Below are 19139 nucleotides of genomic sequence, written 5' to 3'. Positions count from 1 at the left end.
GTACTGAGTTGCTGACAGACTAGTACTTTTTCAGCAGGATAAATTTTGAAAGAATGCATATAAAAACATTCTGCCACGATCATACACAGGCAACTTTATCAAACCTTGAAGCTCACATTAGGAAATTCATTTGAAAGTCACAAAATCAGAGATCTTTTAAACCCAGTGTCCGATAAAAATAATCACAGACATTTATTTTCACAGTAGTTATAGCTGCCCATGCAGTAAGTTCCTCGTTCTGTAAATGGTGTTACAATATGAACATTCATAATCAGAAAAATTAATCTTCATAATTTTAAAATTAATTTACTATTTGGAGGGCTTTGCATGTATGAAAAAATGGCTTTTTAAAGTTCATCATAAGTTAGTCTACAAATAAAATATATCTCGGTACTGTCCATCTACATAAACTTAGCACAAACACTGCTCCCTTCCCACAGTCAACGCCATAAATAAGGGTGAACCCAGATGGTGCAAGCTGTTACAAAATAACCCCTCTTTTCCCTGTTATGACGACATGCATAAATGCCCCACTATTCCCATTATATTTAACTGTGTGTCAATTGCACTTATGGCATCATCTGTACCACGATTCCAAAGAATTATTTTTGTAAATTATAGGAACTCCAAAATAAACATGAAGAGGCCTGAACTGTCATTAAACAAAGTGGATGACAGTAAAGTTGGGGTTTTTTTTGTAGTTTTGCAAATTAGAAATCATCCAGTCATCCACTTAACTACTAAAAATGCAAATTTTTAAGGTTCTCAAATCAAAACACAAAACCCCTAATGACACACACAAAAGGTAGTTTAATCAGTAAGAATGTAAATCATCCAGGTAATTGAGAATCCACACAGCCCTTCAGCCTGCACAAGGAAAAGCCAACCAGTAAATATCTGGAGAAGTGCAGGAAACAGAGTACAATTTTTATAACTAGAAATGAAAATATTACGTAAGTCCAGCAATACCCAGTCAAATACAGTTCACCTTCAATAAACAAATTGCAGATGTGTAAGATGGATAAACTAAGCTGAAACTTGTACGTTTCAAGGTTACTGCAGGAGACCTATACAACTACAGCACTTGTTCTCCCAAGCTGACTGTCATCTGTAAGAATATTTGAAGTTCTGTCAGTAGATACATCAACAATCTGTCTAAACCCAAGATACACTCTATCTTTTTAAAGTCTGTCTCAGATATATCCAGGTTTTAGTGTACAAGTACTGCAATTTGCTCTTCAAAATTAATTCAGTGGCTGATTTTTTTCCCCTGTAGTCAGCAGGCTTTATTCTCAAATTCTTGCTCTTCAACCAGACACAAAATATTGTGATTCTCTGCACTGACTCTACTGTGAGTTAACACCACTACTCAGTGCTGACATGTTTAAATTATGTCAGGTAGCAAGAAGAAAGCATCAGTGTTAACTTAATACTCATTCTAATACTTTACAGTCAATAAAACCTCTTAGGAGATAAAAGTCCTGCTCGTCTATGCCAAATCATCTGTCAATCTTCATTTATGCAAATCAACTTGTGTTTTTAACCCCTTTAAATCTGCAAAACTGACAAGTGCATTAATGCCTTATAACATGCTTTATAAAATCCACACACAGAAATAGATTAGCTCAATAAAATTATAATAGTTCTATGCCTACCCATCCTTCTATCAAATGATATAAACACTGTTAACTAATTTTAAATGCCAGAACTAAATTTTTATGCCTTTCAAAATTTCTCACTCATATTATTATCAACTCGATTAAATGACTCATTAATATTCAATTAAATACTAGAGAAAATTTAATTTATTGCTTCCAAATGTAATAAATCATAAAAATAATTAAAAACATTTAGAAGCACAGAATGCCAGAATCATATCTAGGAGTATGATACAATACATATACTAGGAAAATGAAATGAGTTGGTTTAGCATATTTAAAAGTCTGGTTTTTTTAAGGTCAGTAAGACAAACATACTATATATGTGAAATAGAAAAAAAAAATTTGTAGAAGCAAAAGATTAGTAAAATAATAGTGTGGATTTTTTTCACTTCCTTTTATGTAACTAAAGTCTAAGTTCATAAAAGTAGTTTGTTGCTTTTTACTTTAGTTGCCTTAAAACCATTAAGACTTCATCACAGGGTAAAGTGCTTTCTGAATTGGAGGGGTCTTAAGGTTGAGTACACATTTATGGGTAGGCTTAGATAATTTACATTTTCATATTACTTCCACTGCTCCCTACATACCTTTTGTGTACAGATTAATTCAGAAGCTTAAAGGACTACAATTTAAGCACAGAGAATCCCATTTGTCAAAACAAACTAATAGCTATCAAGTGCCTTGCAGTCCTCTCATTTTTAACCTGCTAACAATGATTCTTTGATGCATTCCTGGTCATAAGTTAACAACTAATCTGCTTGAATGGAGCCCCTACACTCAGACACAGCCTCAGAAGGAGCCACAGCTTCTGCAACACTGTTTGCCTGCTTCCCAGGTCTGGGATTTTACCTCCCCGGACACAAACCCAGATAACACAGTTCTGTGTGAAGTAGCCATCCCACAAGGCTGGCTACTTCAGACACCTCTTCTGTGTACCTGTGGGACCAAGACATGGGCCTATCTTCTCCCTGACCCTCTGCATCTTTGGGTAAGCCGCCTGAAGGATATCCAGCCAACAGGGCCCTGCATTTCCTTAGCTCAGAAGCTGCAAGGCCCCTTAGGGACCTTAATCCCAAGTGATGGGGAGGGAGAAGGAACTCCTGACTGCCTTTACACAATCCATATAATGTAAGGTCCAGAGACCATCAACTCACAGAACTTTCAGCAGGTCAGAATAAAAACAACAATATAGTGACAGGATAACAAGACAAGCTTTTGCTGGCATTGTCAAGAGCTCTGCTGAGCTCTTTCTACTTTGATCATCATTTAATGACAGAGGGTAATTTCCTTTAATTCCATTTAATGCCATCTATTTTTAAAAAGGGGAACATATATGAGCATGTGCATATGTTACATACATATCTATAAAAGGAAGGAAAACAAGCATCTATCACATAGTACAGATAACAGAGCTCATGCTAGACACTGAATGTATCTAAATCCATCTGCAATACAGCAATCCAGGAACTGCATGGGGGGTTTCAAGCACAAGGTGAAATACTGAACAGAATTTAGACCAAACTCACAATGTCTTGTTTTATTCCTCTTCCCTGGTCTTCTAGAGGTATGAATTACTTCTGGCATGAGTCAGACACAATTTTCACCAATAGCTTAAGCACAGTTTACTTTACAGTTGTAGTTCCAGGCAACAGGGTATGGTATCAGCAAAAAAGGTCAGAGAAACATAAAAACCACCTTGAACAGGAAATCTAGAGATTATTAGAAAAAGAATTATTAAAGTAATGTAAAACACCTTAAAAACACAGGTCTTCAGGTAGCTGCTTCCTCTGCTACTTGGTCAGAGAAATGGTGCTGAAGGTAACAAGTCTAAATACATCACTTTCACTTTATTTTTATAAAGTTTTATTAATTTCAGTTAGTCACTTTTTTTTTTTTTTTATTGCTTGTTCTAAACCAAGACTACTGGGCATCCTTCAAGAAAAACAAGCACAAGAGCCTCAGTAGAATTGTTCTTATCCTCTGTAGCCCAGAGTTTACAACAAAACCCCATCAGGTTGTGAAGTACAAATCCTAGGCAGGAAACAATGTGGCAACTAAGATTGCTCCAATATTTCCACATGCAATGCAAGTAAAGATAGAAAAGAGTGGAACAAAATGAAAAAAAATGTTAACAGAATGAGGGGAAACACATCTACATGGTTTAACCATAAAGTGAATGACACAAAACAGTGAGTCTGTAACAGGGCAGATCAACACGCCCTCCAGTCAGCACTGAACTAGCACTCCAACACAGGAATAAATTATGCTTTAATCAGATTAGTCAGCTTCTGGGTTGTAATCAAAAATTGAGTATTTCTTTTATCCTCAAAAGATCTATTCAGTCTGTATTTCTTTCTTGTAGATCTGACCACTAATATCAAATATAGCTGAAATCTGAGGAAATCTGCAAATATGAAATATAACAGCCCTGAGATCTCATCAAATTCCTAGGCAGAGACTCCACATTCAGAATTTTTCATGGTGAAATAGTACTCAGAGGATATTCTTTTTTATTTCAGATGCTATTCTTTTTCATAAATATAATATCTTTCAATATATTCTCCTTTGTGTATCTCTCACTAATCTTGACCTGTCATGGGTGAGGGCTCTGAACTGAGGAAAAGTGCCAATAAAATAAGGATGGGAGAAAAATATGGATTTTAACATCATGGATCCTCCATGCTGAATTTATGTGTCATGATTGCAGGAGAACTAGAATAATTTATGAGCGCATACAACTGTGGATAAAAGGGACTGGATATGAAATGAAAGCCATGTAAACAACTGATTAGGATAAATGACAACCAACAGCCTCAGGACTACTCAGAGTACAGGAAAAAATACTAAAGATCTTTTAAACATCTGAATAGAAAAGAGCAATAGGACAATTTATTTGAATTGGATGAGCCAACAGGGTTTAGGGACAGAGCTGCTTCTTTCTGCAGAAGCAGTATGTACATTTTCTGCTTGGCAGCTGAGCAAGAAGGAACAGTAAGTTGTCTCTGCTTTGCAAAAAAAGCAGAAGAGAGTATACTTATACTAAAGAGAGTAACTAACTTAGAGATAATCCTGTTTCAAATAACATAGGTATGCAATAATATAGCAAATATAATTGAGAAAAAGGTAATGATTAAGATTATTCCAGCAGTCACATTGGACTGATTCAAGAACTTAATATGCTTATCCATTTGTTCTTCCATATACTCTGTATAAAATAAAATGTGTCCATCATCTAATATGAATCTAGGTCTGACCTCATGTTTCTACAAAATTAAAATTTCACTGAGAAACTGCATTTGTAACTCAATCAATGATGAAAGGCTGACACTAACTTCAACAGCTTCAGAAAGAACACTAGATCTAAGCAAACTTTTCCTACCTAGAAAAAAATAAAGATTTGCACAATATACAATGCTCCTGTCCATGAGACCATTTTTTAAACAGCTGTGTTTGTAGGAAAATAATGAAGTGTGCCTATCGATGCTCTTCCTGCATCTATGTCAGGAATAAGCCATTTTCATCATGTAAATGTGAATCCATGCAGTATCATTAAATTTACCTTAACACACACACAAGAAAAATTGCAGCAGTGGAACTTCAGGACGAAGATTTCCTGCAGAAGATCTTAGCATTTCAATGTGTGATTACATAAAAGGGAAAGCAATATCAGAAAAGGGAATTACTTTGGTTTGCTTCTAATATTTGTAATTACTGTTATGCAAATTAATTACCTTATAAGAATAAAGCAACAATGATGATGCTCATTGTTCCCTGCTATGCACATATACTTGGTATCATGACCTCAGTGACACTTTTAGAGAAAACAGAATTGGTGGTAAGTCACACACACAATTCCAGCAGGAAAAGATCATTTGTCTTTCTCTGATCTGAGATGTAATGATGATTGCAGCACAGAGCACAAGTTACAAAAGAGCTGTGATCAAATTTGACAGATCAAAGGCATAGAATGGCACCTTTAACAGCTACCGAGACTTCATAATTGCAGAATATTTTGCAGAATAGGTGACATTTACAAAAATTGTCACTCAGAAGAGATTAAAAGGCCCTGGCCTTCACTGAACACCATGTTGCCTTTGATCCACAGAACAGAAGAAATCCATGAACTAGCTAGTCACATGACAATGCCATTAGCTGTTGTTGCTCTCCAGTTAGGTAATAATAGAATAGCATAGGGAGGATTTTACAATCACTTGAAAAAGACTGTTATTACAGCTAAAATCAAGAGGTTTGCTTTCACAGGGGGAAAATAAAGTTTCAAAATATACAGAGAAAACCTTGAGACCTTTATCTTCAATAAAAAAACATAAGGAAGAGACACAAGCACAGTTCTGCCTTGCTAATATTTTTCTGGCAGGGAGCTGCTGTGGATTGAGATTTCTGGTTTTCCTGAGTTGAAACTGGTCTTGCAACTTGGTCTTTGACACCCCACAAACCCACCTTACTGATAAATAATTCACTACAGTGAAATATAGAGATGAGAAATTTTCCTAAAGGGTATTTATTCAAACTGACAGATTGACTGTGAAAGAATGGTAAATATCAATCAAATCCAGTTCTCACATGGTCCTACTTATCAAATTATACTGGATCTGTAACATGCTCCAAAGAAGAACTGTAATAGTATTAAAACTTTCCTTAGTTAAATAGCATTAAGTGATAAAGAATGATGATTCTAACATCCAGAGAATCCAGTGAATCAAAGCAGAATAACAACTTACAGCATTTTTTAGCATGAAATCGCATGGGCACTATCAGAGTTAAGACCCATACAATAGCAGCTTGTTGGGATGGAAGGAAACTCTCCTGCTGGAGAAATAAAGTATCAAAGGAGAGTTTCCAAAAGGAGAAATAAGAATCAAAGTGGCCTTTTCATTTATTTGGTAGTGTATACAGGTTCTTGAAAAAAAAAATCAAAAACTTTCATCAGGAACTCTTCTTTCTTGTCTAACTGCCTAACTTTACTTACCAGATTTTAACCAAATATCTTAAAATTAAGGGGAGAACGGGAGGCTCTGTTATCTGGATCCAAACTTTCATATTGTAGAGAAGAAAGCATTTGTATAGCTGCTTTGTAACTGATCTGGAATGTACAGCTTTGCATCAGTTCCACAGCACAATTAGCTACATTTTCCTAGAGAAGGGAGACAGAATTGTAGTTTTGGTCACAGTAGCTTTGCCTGGGCTGGTCTCTTGAGAGAACACCATGAGCTGAACACCAACAAGCAGATACACCCTGAGTACTGCCCAGGGAGTCAAGTCACGTCTGCAGAGTGGGAAAGAGCTCAGCAGAGCTGGAACTGTCCCTTCTACAGCCATCCCAGGGGGGGATTCAAAAGCAGTTAATATTGGATCAACCCATGTATGATTTACGGCATCTTCAACAAACCAAATGCAAACATTCTTATTTCAGCCATATTGAAACACTTTTGATCAAAAAGCCAATGGAGAATACTTCTGAGAACAGTGCTGTCAAGACTTATTTGGAAAAAAAAGAATGGAAGTGATTTTTTAAACCATGAAAACAGATACAAAACCAATAACATTCCACATGAACAGAAGTTTTAGATTTACTCAGCTTTCATTTTTACATAGGACTTGGGAAAATGGGAACACAGCCTTTATCTATATTCTCTGTTGGAAAAATGAAATTGTTCTTTTTTTTTGCCAGGAATAAAAGGTGACATCCCCGAAGAAGGGAAGGGGAAGGAAATAAACCCAAAAGACAAAACATGCACTTTCAGAGTTTTACTTACAATTTTTATTTACTTATAAATTGGATTTTTTCCTCATGATCCTCCTGTAAGTGTTATGCTATGGACTCTCTGGAGCAGCAGTAAGTGCAGCACCAATAACTGCAAAATTGTGAGGAACAGAGAGTCATGCTCTCATGCAGCAATAATGTCTGGGATATAAAGTTAGTCTAGTCAACATATAATTTCTCTAGATGCTGCACATGAAAAATGTAATGAAAATAGTTTTACCATCCTTCTCCCCCACTCTGCAATGCCTCATTCCTGTACACGAGAATATACAGCAGCTTCATCTGTCTTTGCTGCTTTCTGGAAATTACCTTGAATTTTTAGAAAGATGCTAATTGAGGACTGGAGACTGGAGGTGGAAAAAAAAGCAGTCTTATTTTGTACATCCATAACTTTTTCAATTCCTTTTAAACATCTCCTCCAGTACATGGTTTTTAGCACATTGCCTTTTTTTTTTAATATAAGGTATTTAGCAGTCACAATGTCATATTTACTGCCTCTTATATTCTCAGAACCTTCAAGAATACAGAAGAATATTAGATGTTGTCTTGATTTCTTCTACCTTTTGTCTCAGTCTTGGGCTCAGGGGTTACCAGGCAGAGCGAGAGGCAAGGTGATCTTATCAATTACTGACTCTTCAGCCAAGACAGTGACATCTGTTAGCATATCTGAGCATATTCCACTAATGATCCATTGCCTGTACTCAGAACAAATGTTACGATTACAGCAACATGAGAACCGGCCCAGGGAGCATAACAACAAGCTGTGCTTACCTGAACAAACAGGCACAGTACAACACGATCACACAGCTGCAATGATCTTGACTGCTTGCTATCCTGACATAGCAGAGCAGTACAACCCCAGCAGGCACAGAGGCAGGATTCCAACCCTGCATCACACACAAAAAGAGCCACCTCGTGCCCCTCACCAGCAGCAGCCTGAGATGAGAGCTTGCACACATGGGCACACTTCCATTTTCAGATGGCATTCAGCACTACAAATCTTGTTCCATATTTCTTACAATAAAGAGCCCTCAGCTGTACCGCGCCACTGCCAAGGGGCTGTCTGGTCGGAAATTCGTATTTGGGGCAACATTCCCCCTCTCCAGACATAGAAATTATTCAGAAATTACATCTCATTCAACAAAAGACACTTTTGCAGTTGAATCTGTCATGTAATTCTGATTCCCCAAAACTGTCCTCAGGTCTCTAAATACATACAGGAACTGGACCACACACCCCTGCAGTGATCCTATTTCCCCTCCTTCTCAGTGTGTACTTCCATGCTTTTTCTGGCCCTCTGGAGAGCTCAAGACCTGTATTCAGTCACAAGTCTTGTCACAGATGGAGTTTGAAAAAGGCACACAGACACCCAGCAGTGCTGCTACCAGCACCTTCCTCACTGGTCCTGTACAAAGCTAGTTAAACCACAAAGGATATTCTTTCCCTCTAAGGCGTTATCACTGATAATTAGGGAAATTTCTACTGGTTTTTAGATTTGATGTAAAATCAGCAAAATAGAAACCTCAGGTCATGAAAGATCCTCAGACAGCTTTGTAAAATGAGAGGCATTAGCCTTGCTGTCTCTGTAAATCCCTGCCTGGATTATTTTTTTTAGTTTCTCTTCCTGTTATGCATTAAATGCTGTTGCTGATTCTAGGATGGAAGTGGCTGTGGGGTAAGAAATCCCAGTGTATATTTTATATATCAACTTGTTAGGTAAGATCATTATTATTTTATCATACAAAGAAGTTCTAAAATTTCACTATCACATCATTTGCTGTTTACCTACAAATGTGCTCACATCAGATGATGCTGAATGATTAAATAGCTTTCTAAAATTCCTTTCTGAAGAAAAGCAGGGAACATTAACCTCTTCAGCTCTGTTCCATATTCAGCATTCATTCTGCAGACCTGGAGATACTGTTATTGCTGACTTTTTGGTTAGAAGTGCTTTACAAAATGTTTCAAATAATCTAAACTGTATCTTCAGAAACTTAAGTCCTTCTCCCCTCCTAATTTTTGGTGGTTTTTTTTGTTGCTTAGATGTCAGTTCAAGATATTGCTATTTTTGCTTCCAAAATATCTACCATGTTGTTGCAACTCCTTAGTCTTCCCTGGGCAGCAAGAGCTTGTTACAGACTTCCAGCCTCACTGACATCCAAGGGACTTGAACAGTAATATGGACTACAGCCCAAGTTTTCCTGAGCTTTTGATATTGTGGTTGAGTTTTTAAGATCCTGAAGTGAGAATATCTCACAATGAGAGACGATACAAAATACCCAGTATCCTTGAAAAGCTTCATCCCATGCTTACTACTTGAAAATGAAGTCATATCAGCTAAGTTTTCTAAGTGCTACTGCACTTCAATGGTGTTTTTATCAAGGGTTGTTGTAGTTTTTAGCTCAGATTTCCACACTTAGAAGAGAGAAAACAAATTTTTGTCTTGTATGGGAAGAAGTACTATTCTAAAACTCACTTGAGATGCACAAGATTCACTCTAAGACTCACAAGAGCAGCAGTCTTCAATAACTGTCCTGAGTAACTAATAGGAAACTTGTTCTTAAAGGGAGAGGAATATAAAATCTACAGAGAGAAAGAGTCCCTGCTACCTTCCCATAGCCTTCCTTTTGCACCTGATTTGTCAGGATAACTAGGTAATCCACTCACTAGGTAATCCACTCATCCACTTGCTCCACTCATCAGGACCAGGATGATCCCTAGCAGAGCCTGAATGAACCCTGTGAGCAACCATTCTACTCTTTGTGCTCCTACAGGACAGAGGAAAGCAAAAGAGAAGCAGTGGACATGGCACAGGCAGATCCTCCAGCATTCAGAATTATCCTTCAGGGCTAAGAGAAGCTTGTTCTCAGAGCACAGGATTTCTCTTTGAATAAGCACCACTAGTATAGCACACATGTAACTTTCAAAAACTCCTCTCCCACATATTCCCCAATAAAGCTCTATAACCTGTCAATTGCTATTTCAAAAGGTTTTTGTAGGTAATATACTTGGATCGTTGTCGTTTCACTGGAATTAACTGTAAATTAATAAATCCAGATGGAGGAAAAAACCCAAAGAAGCATAATTCCAACTCATATACAACACAACAACCTTAGCAAATGAAGATAATAAACTAGAAATTCCTTGTACATATTTCTTTCATTAGGAAATTTTTTATAAGACTTGAAAATTGAAAGTAATTTTAAGTTATCTTAGGGAAGAAAAGCATATAACTAAAGATTAACACAGTGGAATTAAAACTAGTAAAGAAAATCAATTACTGCATTGAAAAGCAGAAAGGAAAATTGGTTTATAATTTTTTATCATGAAGAACAGTTGCTTAGGAACAATCCTCATAGAAGTTTACTGTGGGCTGTTACTACTTGGCAGGCCTAGGACACAGAGTAGGACTAACAAAGTTTATCAGTCAGGCCTGGCTAGCTGTTCCAAATAATAATCATGACTAAAAAACCTGAAACATGTTGATGGCAAACAAACATCCTATAGAAGGAAAAGAAAACACAAATCACTCCCCAAAGATAAGGAAATCTTCCCCTCTGAAAAGCTGCTAAGCAGTCAGTCATCAGTCCTAAAGTCAGTCAATGTGCACAATAGGAGAAACCCAGGCTGGGCCAGGAGGAAAATCAGCACAACCAAGTGTTCGTCTGAACTAACCCCAGTGCTGACAGAAGAAGACAGGAGGCAACAGACCAGCTCTGAGTCCACCCCTTCAGTCTGCTGGGCACTCACCTAGCTGCTAGTCAAGTGATGTGACACGAGCAGACAGGGATAGGACAAGAGGGAATGGCTTTAAAGTGAAACAGGAGAGATTTGATTAGCTCTTAGGAAGAAATTCTTTACTCACAGCGTACTGAGACAACTGGAACAGGTTGCCCAGATAAGTTGTGGATGTTCCACGCCTGGAAGTGTCCAAGGTCAGGTTAGATGGAGCTCTGAGCAAGTTGATCTAATGGGTGGCATCCCTGCTCACAGCAGGGGTGCTGGGATTACACAATCTTTAAGGTCCCTCCCATACCAAACCCTTCTATGATTGTGTAACACAGCACAAAGCTTTATGAAAATTCTCCAGACTGAATACTCTGCAAAATTGTTAGTGCTGCTGCAGCAGCACCAGACCTTGTGGTCTATATTCTCTTTTCTACAGATCAACCATGATCCTTTGGTTTATGATCCTTCTTTCCACATGCTTGAAAGGCCTCATAGATGCTAAATATTGTTAAAATATCTTCACTTCTTTGTTCTCTTCACTAAGGTAAATACTGACATCAAACCCAGTGTTTAATCAAGTTCTAAGACCAAAATGAATGCTAGTCATGCTCTTCTGAGCTGGCCTCATCTGAGCTCACAACCACAATATTGATATATTATCCATATGAGTAATTTTTTTAACAAAAGGGAACTACATTCAACTCTTCAGAAAACAAGTTATCCACTTCCCACACTGCTTTGAGAAAGTACCTAAAAATGACAATACTTGATATGCCATTATTTCACTCACTTGGGGTTGTTGTAGTAAATCTCACATTTTATTCTTAATGCCAAAGCTTGCCTTTTGGGGTTTTTTTTCAATATTGACAAATTTATTCACACATATCAGACTAGGAGGTTACAATAGAGCTGTGCTGACAAATGCATTATTGGAAAAAGTGTAGTTGGACAGAAATGGATATGGAAAATAAACCCAGACCTTAGTCAGTCATCTTCACATTATATTCCACACATTTTATTTCACTGAAAATAGTATACTTGATTGTGTATGTCAGTGCTAAACAAATAATAACCTTGCTACTCCAGGGCAAAAATGTTAATCCATCCCAGAGAACACTGCCTGTCATTTAATTACCATTAAGCTTTTTGTCCATACAAATTTATATTTAAATACTGCTTATCAAGGCAAATCCTTTAAGCCTCCTGTTGAGTGGACTGTGTTGGTGCAAGTGGCTACACCCACAAGTAAGTGCACAAACCTGTATATAAGGCTCACTGTACACATTTCAAGTTTAAGGCCTTCTGCTAAGGCATTGCCTTGCACTGCATAACAGCCTGGGGTATGAAACCAAAAGAATTTGATGAACACAGTTTAAGTGCCAAACTTTTCTTTCGCTCATGTTTGCAGAGCTGGAAAGTCTAACACAGCCTGATGATGCAGACCCACCATGCCAAACCACCTTTATTTGGGGATACCGATATTGGCAGGAATTCTTCAAGCAGCCAGTTATTATAACCTTCAGCTTCTGTGGTGGAAATGCTGCTGGCACAATGTTTGACAAACAGCATGCTGGTTATTAACATTTACATTGAAAAGTATGCCATACACATCCCACACATTTCTGAATCACTACTCCACCTTCCTCATGCAAATTTAACAAATGACTTATATTTTCATGGAAATCTTACAGTTTTATAAAATTATGTCCCCCAGGGAGGCAACTTTCATTTGTTTGGTGACTAAATGAGAGTTAGGGTATAAATAAACTTGCAGATATATTGCAATGGCTCAAGCAAAATGATTATGAAGTATTAGCATAGGAAACTGGGTATTGCAACTGACCAAAGAAGCTCACAGTTACATTATTGTGTGTACAGAGAACACAAAAGTGCCTAACAACTAAAGCCAAGAAATCCCACAAGCCTTCACCAAAAAATGAACACATGTGGAGGAAAAAGTCTACCTAATATGAAACAAATATGGATATGTGTGATGTTGAAAGTGAAGCATTCTCTTCTACCTAACTGCAGGATTCACAGAGTAAACTGAAAGCTGGGGGCCTTGATAACAATGTTGGTGTCCTTTTACTCAAGACCTTAGAGACTACATTTAGTCACCCAGAATATGAGAGATTCAGACATGATTTTTTTTTTTCCAGTGCCCAGTATGAAATAGATCCATCAAACCTAAATCAGATGATGATTTGTGCATTTGTTCATTACACTAGGCTATAAAAGGAAATTAATCCCCCTCCATACCAACTCTTCTACCTTTTTGATCTCAGTGAGACTATTGCAACATATTTTCAGAAGACAAAGCATCTCATCAAAGAGGCTGACAATCTGAAACACAGCTGCCACATTGTACAGTACTCCCTGAAGAGATTATGTCTAATGAAGAGTCTGGAAAATAATTTTACAGGTCATTTCAAGCAAGACAGTTGAGACTAGAGATAAAAATTACATTATGTCAATGGCAGAAACCGTTATATTGCAGGCAGGAAAGAAATCATTAAACAATGTTATTTAACAAAGAATAGGTTTTTAAGTATGTACTAGGTTTGGTAATTTCAAGTAACACTGGAAAACACTAGCTGGAAAACCACAAAAGTTGAGGAACAGTCTATGTCTCAGGGCAGTTTTGCACATCAGAACCCTTTTTCTCCTGTTCTCATCTGATAATTTGTGTGCCTCATTTACTTTACAACTGACGTTTTAAAACACAATTATCCCTCCTCACATCTATAAGAAAACATCTATTTTTCACAATACAAAATATTCCAAAGTATAAATAAGCAGTATAACCAGATGTCTGACTGCATTAGTGTCTTCTCACTAGCTTAGTGCACTGACAATCTGTCCTTCACTAACATTTTTTCAGCAGGGAAGTTTACATACATGTGCTATTACTTCCAAATCCTACTGCGTATCAGGGCTCAGACTTGGGGTTAGATACTAAAATGAACTTTCCACCCTGTTTTATACCTCAAAACTGGGCTATTTGCCAAAGAAATACTTGCACAGGAGGGACAAATCCCAAAATACACGCATTTTTGCATTCCAGGAGTCAATCTTCTGACATGTATATTGTAGTGTATTTTTTGATAGATAAGGGGCAGGACTCAATGACTAGATGGAAGAGCACTACTAGAAAGAAAATGTTTACTTGCATATAATTTCTAATACATCTTAGAAGTCTTAAGTCTTAAAAAGTAAGACTTTGGAGTAAGTAAGCAAGTAATTTTTTGGAAATAATTTACCTACAAATTCTACAGATTGCCCAACTTTTGGATTTCCTGCTTAAGGTTCTGAATTCAAAAGAAAAGCAGGATTTTTCAGCACAAAATTCTATTCAAATTTTTTTTGCATCATACCACATACAAAGGTAAAAGCTTTCCATCCACAGCCAAAAGACTGTGTGACCCTACTTGGCACAGCTGATGAGCTCAAGGTACCTTCTTGAAATCTTTTTTGCAGTAAAGATACCTTGGATACAGTAAAGCTGTTCTCCAGAAAGAGGAGCTAAAATACAGGAAATAGATCTCTGTAAATGGGTTGGGGTTTTATTATCATCCAGAAACTACAGCACTTAATGGCAGTCACAAAACAACACAAGAAAAGCACATTCTACAAACAATGTCTGCAGTAACATCAGCATTAGCACTAAATCACCACTTGAGAAAAACTATTCCTTAAGCAATAATCACATGCCATATTATACCAGTAAGTGTGTTACCCTCTCAGTAATGCTTAAAAGGAGGTAAAACTCAGCTTTTTTTGGACATCAGCTGTACTCTGCATTATTGTTCCCCTATAATCACCATAATAACATCAGGAAATACCAGTAATTTGAGGATTAAAAAAACAAAAGTAGAGAAAAGTATTCGTACTGCATGTAGATGATGACGAGTATATCATATGCTACACATGGCCCAGCTTATTATTTATTAAATTCTTGGCCATAGGAAGGCCTCTAGCAAAACCATTGACTTTTGGTAGAAAAGGCTTATCTACAAAATGTACCAGAAATGTGATGTAGCTGGAAGTTAGGCAGAAAAATTCAAAAACTGCTTGGTAATGACTGTACCCTGGAGGAGCCTATTCACTCACTGCATTCATTCCTGCCAGCCAAGGAAGTCCTGGCAGTGGCCACATGTAGGCATTGCCTATGGATCTCTGTGAAGTGATTCTTTTCCACATCCAGAGAAACCCCACAAAGAACAACTTCTCCGTGCCTAATGTGCACGTCAAAAACAAGCCCTTGATAACTTCCTGTGGTTACTGGTACGCTTGTTCTACAAAGCAACTAGATTAGGATGCAGGCTTTCCTTATGGCCACTGTGAGGTGATGAGAGGCAGTCTCCACATGGACTGTGGTGCTGGACCAAGAGCTGACAGCACAGACACTTTTTTCACTTCATCCTTGAAGTGAAATTATCAGCACCCCACAGACTTGCAGACTTTGTTTGAAGAGATGATTTGAAACACTTAACGCAAGCTCTATCCTCTCACATCTACACAACCACTCTGAGTAGATGGCAAAAGAACTTCAGAATTGCCATATTAGTTCAAAGCTTTAGTCCACTAGTGAGAACCAATCTGAACTAAACATCACAAGGCTTTTCTTCTAAAAGGATTCATTAGATATATGCATTAGATAGGTGCATTCATATATTTTGAGACAGGGTTTAAGTCCAACATGCAGTAATATATGCTGTTACAGCTATATGAGCATACTGAATTAGTGATTCACAAAGACACTCAAGAATAGCAATACAGCAGTAAATTTTGAAAACTCTGGTTGTTCTTAGCTGAGTTGATAAATATTCAAACACTGTAAGTGTTCCCAGTTTCACTGTTGTTATTCCTTTCCTATATCCAGGTAGCTGTCAAGTGGCTGGTAGGTGGCTCACAGATAAAACAGCAAATATTAGGAGAGCCTGATAACTGTAATTTACCATTTAAGCAATAAAATATAATTTGTAAAAAAGAAATTACACATCTTCTGGCAATCATCTGAGATTTTAGGACTCATCTTGCATTGCTTAATACCCATTTTCTTCCTCTGTTGGGTAGCTTCTCCTCAGAAGCATTAACAAGTGGTAATTACAGTAGTCATGCTGACAGCACATAACCAAAGGGACACTGCCAACACTGAACACCAATCGACGTGGATGTTAAGTTGTAGTTCCTGGAACCTTTGTAATTTATGTTTACATAATTCAGCTTTTATTGCATATGTTCTTACACTCTGCTTTAAATGATAACTACCTGCCAAAACTCACATAATGAAATTACACAAGGCTACGCGGCCTTGACAAAAATAATGATAGGAGGATGGGGTTTTTTGCAATTATTTTGAAATAATGAAAAGAGGATGGCTTTATGCACACACCTGCAATGTGCGCTCTCTCGGTGGGAGCAACCGATCACAGGAGTTAAAATTTCCCTGATTACATTAAACCCATTAGACACCACCAGCTCTATGTACACCCGACGTCTCTTGCCCTACTCTCCACAGCTGAGCCCAAGCCACCCTTCGCCTCCCTGCCAGCGGGACGGCACCACGGCGTGCTCAGAGGACACCTGCCAGCCCGGGCACGGCGCTGCCAACGCTGCTCCTCCACCTTTTCAAACCCAGCAACCCCGCTCCTGCCCGGGGAGGGCGAGGGAAGCTGGCAATCCCGAGCGCAATCCCGAGGGAAGCGGCTGCCCCCGAGCGCTCCCGGCCCCGCTGCCCCTGTCCCGCCACCGCCTCCCCCGCGGGGACGGAGCGACCCCGGCGCGGCCGGCGGGACTCACACGGGGTAGAAGGCGTAGGGCGGCAGGGCGCTCTCCTCGCACAGCTCCGCGTCCAGCAGCAGGTAGTCCTGGCTGTCGTTCCGCCGGGTCCCCGGCGCCGGGGAGCTGCCCTTCCGCGGGGCGTAGGGCTGCGCCTGGCTCATGCTGTCCCGCGGCCGAGGTGCGGGGCGGCGCAGCGGCTCCCTCGGGGCGCGCCGGCAGCGGCGCGGAGGCGCCGGCGCTCGGGACCGCGCCGGGCTCTCTCCGGCAGCGCCGCGGCCCCGCTCGCTCGGCGCCCCGGCAGCGAGGGGCTCCCGGCAGCCGGAGCCGCCGCCCGCCGCGCCGCGGGCGAGGAGCAGCTCGGAGCGGGGGCAGCAAAGTTTGCGGCGCGTCAGCCGGCGCGGCCGTCCCCGGCCGGAGGGAAGGGGCGGGAGGTGGGAGGGCGGCGGGCTCCGCTCGCCTCCCCTGGGGCTTCGGTGCCCCCTGCGCGCCTCCCCCGCCGGCGCCGCCGCTCGCAGCGCCCCGGCCCCGCGGAGCTGCGGCCCGCGGCAGCGTCCCGGCTGCGCTGGGCTGCCCCGCTGCGCTGCCCCGGGCAGGGGCCATGTCCCGCTGAGCCCACTGACCGCCCCGCCGGGACCGAGCCCGCCGCCCGCCGCTTCGCCCAGGCACAGCCCGCGGTGGTCTGGAATGAGTGCCGCCGAACGCTCCCGTGGGAATTCGGCTGGACCGGCGGCGCGGCCGGCGGTGGCTCCCCGCGGCTGGGGAACAGAGCTCTTGCTTGGATTTACAGTGGCTTGGTAGGACAGCCTGCGCTGCACTTGTGTCCTCGTGTTAGTGGCCGAGGAAGAGCATCAGTGAAAATGAATGCTAATCAAGAACGCCCAAAAAATCTGCAACTTTGTCTTCCCCATAAACTGGAAAATTTCATTGGAAATTCTACTTCCTTTTCAGGCTCTTCACCTCTTTCTTTCATTTCTGAAACATCCTCTTACAAACAGGGTTCACCTGTTTCAGAGAAGAGCCAGTTTTTAATCACCTCTAATAACTTCAGTTAAGAGCAGAGGCAAAATATCAAATATCATAGTAAAAAAAAAAAAAAAAAAAAAAAAAAAAAAAAAAAAAAAAAAACATATTTTTTATATCATAGTAAAACAAAACAAAACAAAACAACACTATATTTTTGCAGCAATAACGCTTAAGCAAAACTCAGTCCACTTGTATTTCTCAGTTCTGCTTCACTAGTAGCACTTTGTTGGATGATAGTTTGCAAATAAGTAATTACAAACTTTTCTAAGAGAAAACATGTATGGCACTGAAGAGTTAACATCTTACCTTTAGGTATCTTCCACGTTAAACATAGTACTTACTATTTCATGAGGGGATATTTAGAATTAAGTGTTGTAAATAGTTAAAACATTAGTGCATCCAAATAAAATCACTCCTTCATTCCTGGCCATGTTCGCATGTTGAATTGTGTTTGTGTTGCAATAACACACAGCCCCGCACTCTCTAGGCATGCACACCTTCGCCTGATTTATTGGTGTGCTGAGAAAATAACTAGGCAAGCCCCAGGACAGTCATTTGCAGAGCAGGCTGACCCTGCGCCTGCTCTCCAGCAGCCCCAGCCAGCCCATGGCTTCATGGCTGCCTGGGCCACTGGGACTCCTCACACCTACTGAAACTGCCAGAGGAAGAGCTGTGTAAAGAGACCTGAAGCTCATTTACGTGGTCTTTAGAGGAGGTGCAGAAATACCTGCAGTCAAATTTCTGAAATTTCCTTTGTCCTCCTTGCTATGGCTCTCAAAATTACACTCTAATGAGTTTTAGGAATCTTCCCTTCTTTGCAAACCATTTTTTTCTGTTAAAGGATATTTTATTTTAAATAGGTAGTTTAGTACCAATGAAACCATGTGTATTTTATAATTCTCATGTTGCTACTTCTTTGGTATTACTATAAAAACAGACAATACAAAATTATGTGCAGGCTTTGTATTTGAGAAATATGTTGTTGATAATATCTCACATATTGAAAGAAAATTGCTTTCTAGAATACTTTGTGATGGAATTTTGATGTGTTCCACTGTTCTTGTGCGTAACCATTTAATTTCATTTGTTCTACTCTGTTATGAAGAGACAGTACTTCTCCACTTAGTGCTTTTTGTTTATTCCCCAAATGTTTGCAGCTGCTT

The 19139-nt window shown here is 39.7% G+C and overlaps 1 protein-coding gene across 1 annotated transcript in view; it reads right to left on the bottom strand.

Annotated features, from left to right (window-relative positions):
* The window catches only part of TRPC6 (transient receptor potential cation channel subfamily C member 6), a 79629-nt gene extending 62353 nt beyond the window's left edge, over positions 1–17276 (bottom strand). The window contains exon 1 of the mRNA XM_041487426.1: positions 16972–17276. Coding sequence (XP_041343360.1) covers positions 16972–17114 — 143 coding nt within the window. The 5' untranslated portion in view covers positions 17115–17276. The remainder of the gene's footprint in view (positions 1–16971) is intronic.
* Positions 17277–19139: the final 1863 nt, after the last annotated feature.

Source organism: Pyrgilauda ruficollis, unplaced genomic scaffold (genome assembly GCF_017590135.1).
Source record: "Pyrgilauda ruficollis isolate IOZ18807 unplaced genomic scaffold, ASM1759013v1 scaffold8, whole genome shotgun sequence".
Taxonomy (NCBI): domain Eukaryota; kingdom Metazoa; phylum Chordata; class Aves; order Passeriformes; family Passeridae; genus Pyrgilauda; species Pyrgilauda ruficollis.
This window is presented reverse-complemented; position numbering and strand designations above follow the sequence as displayed.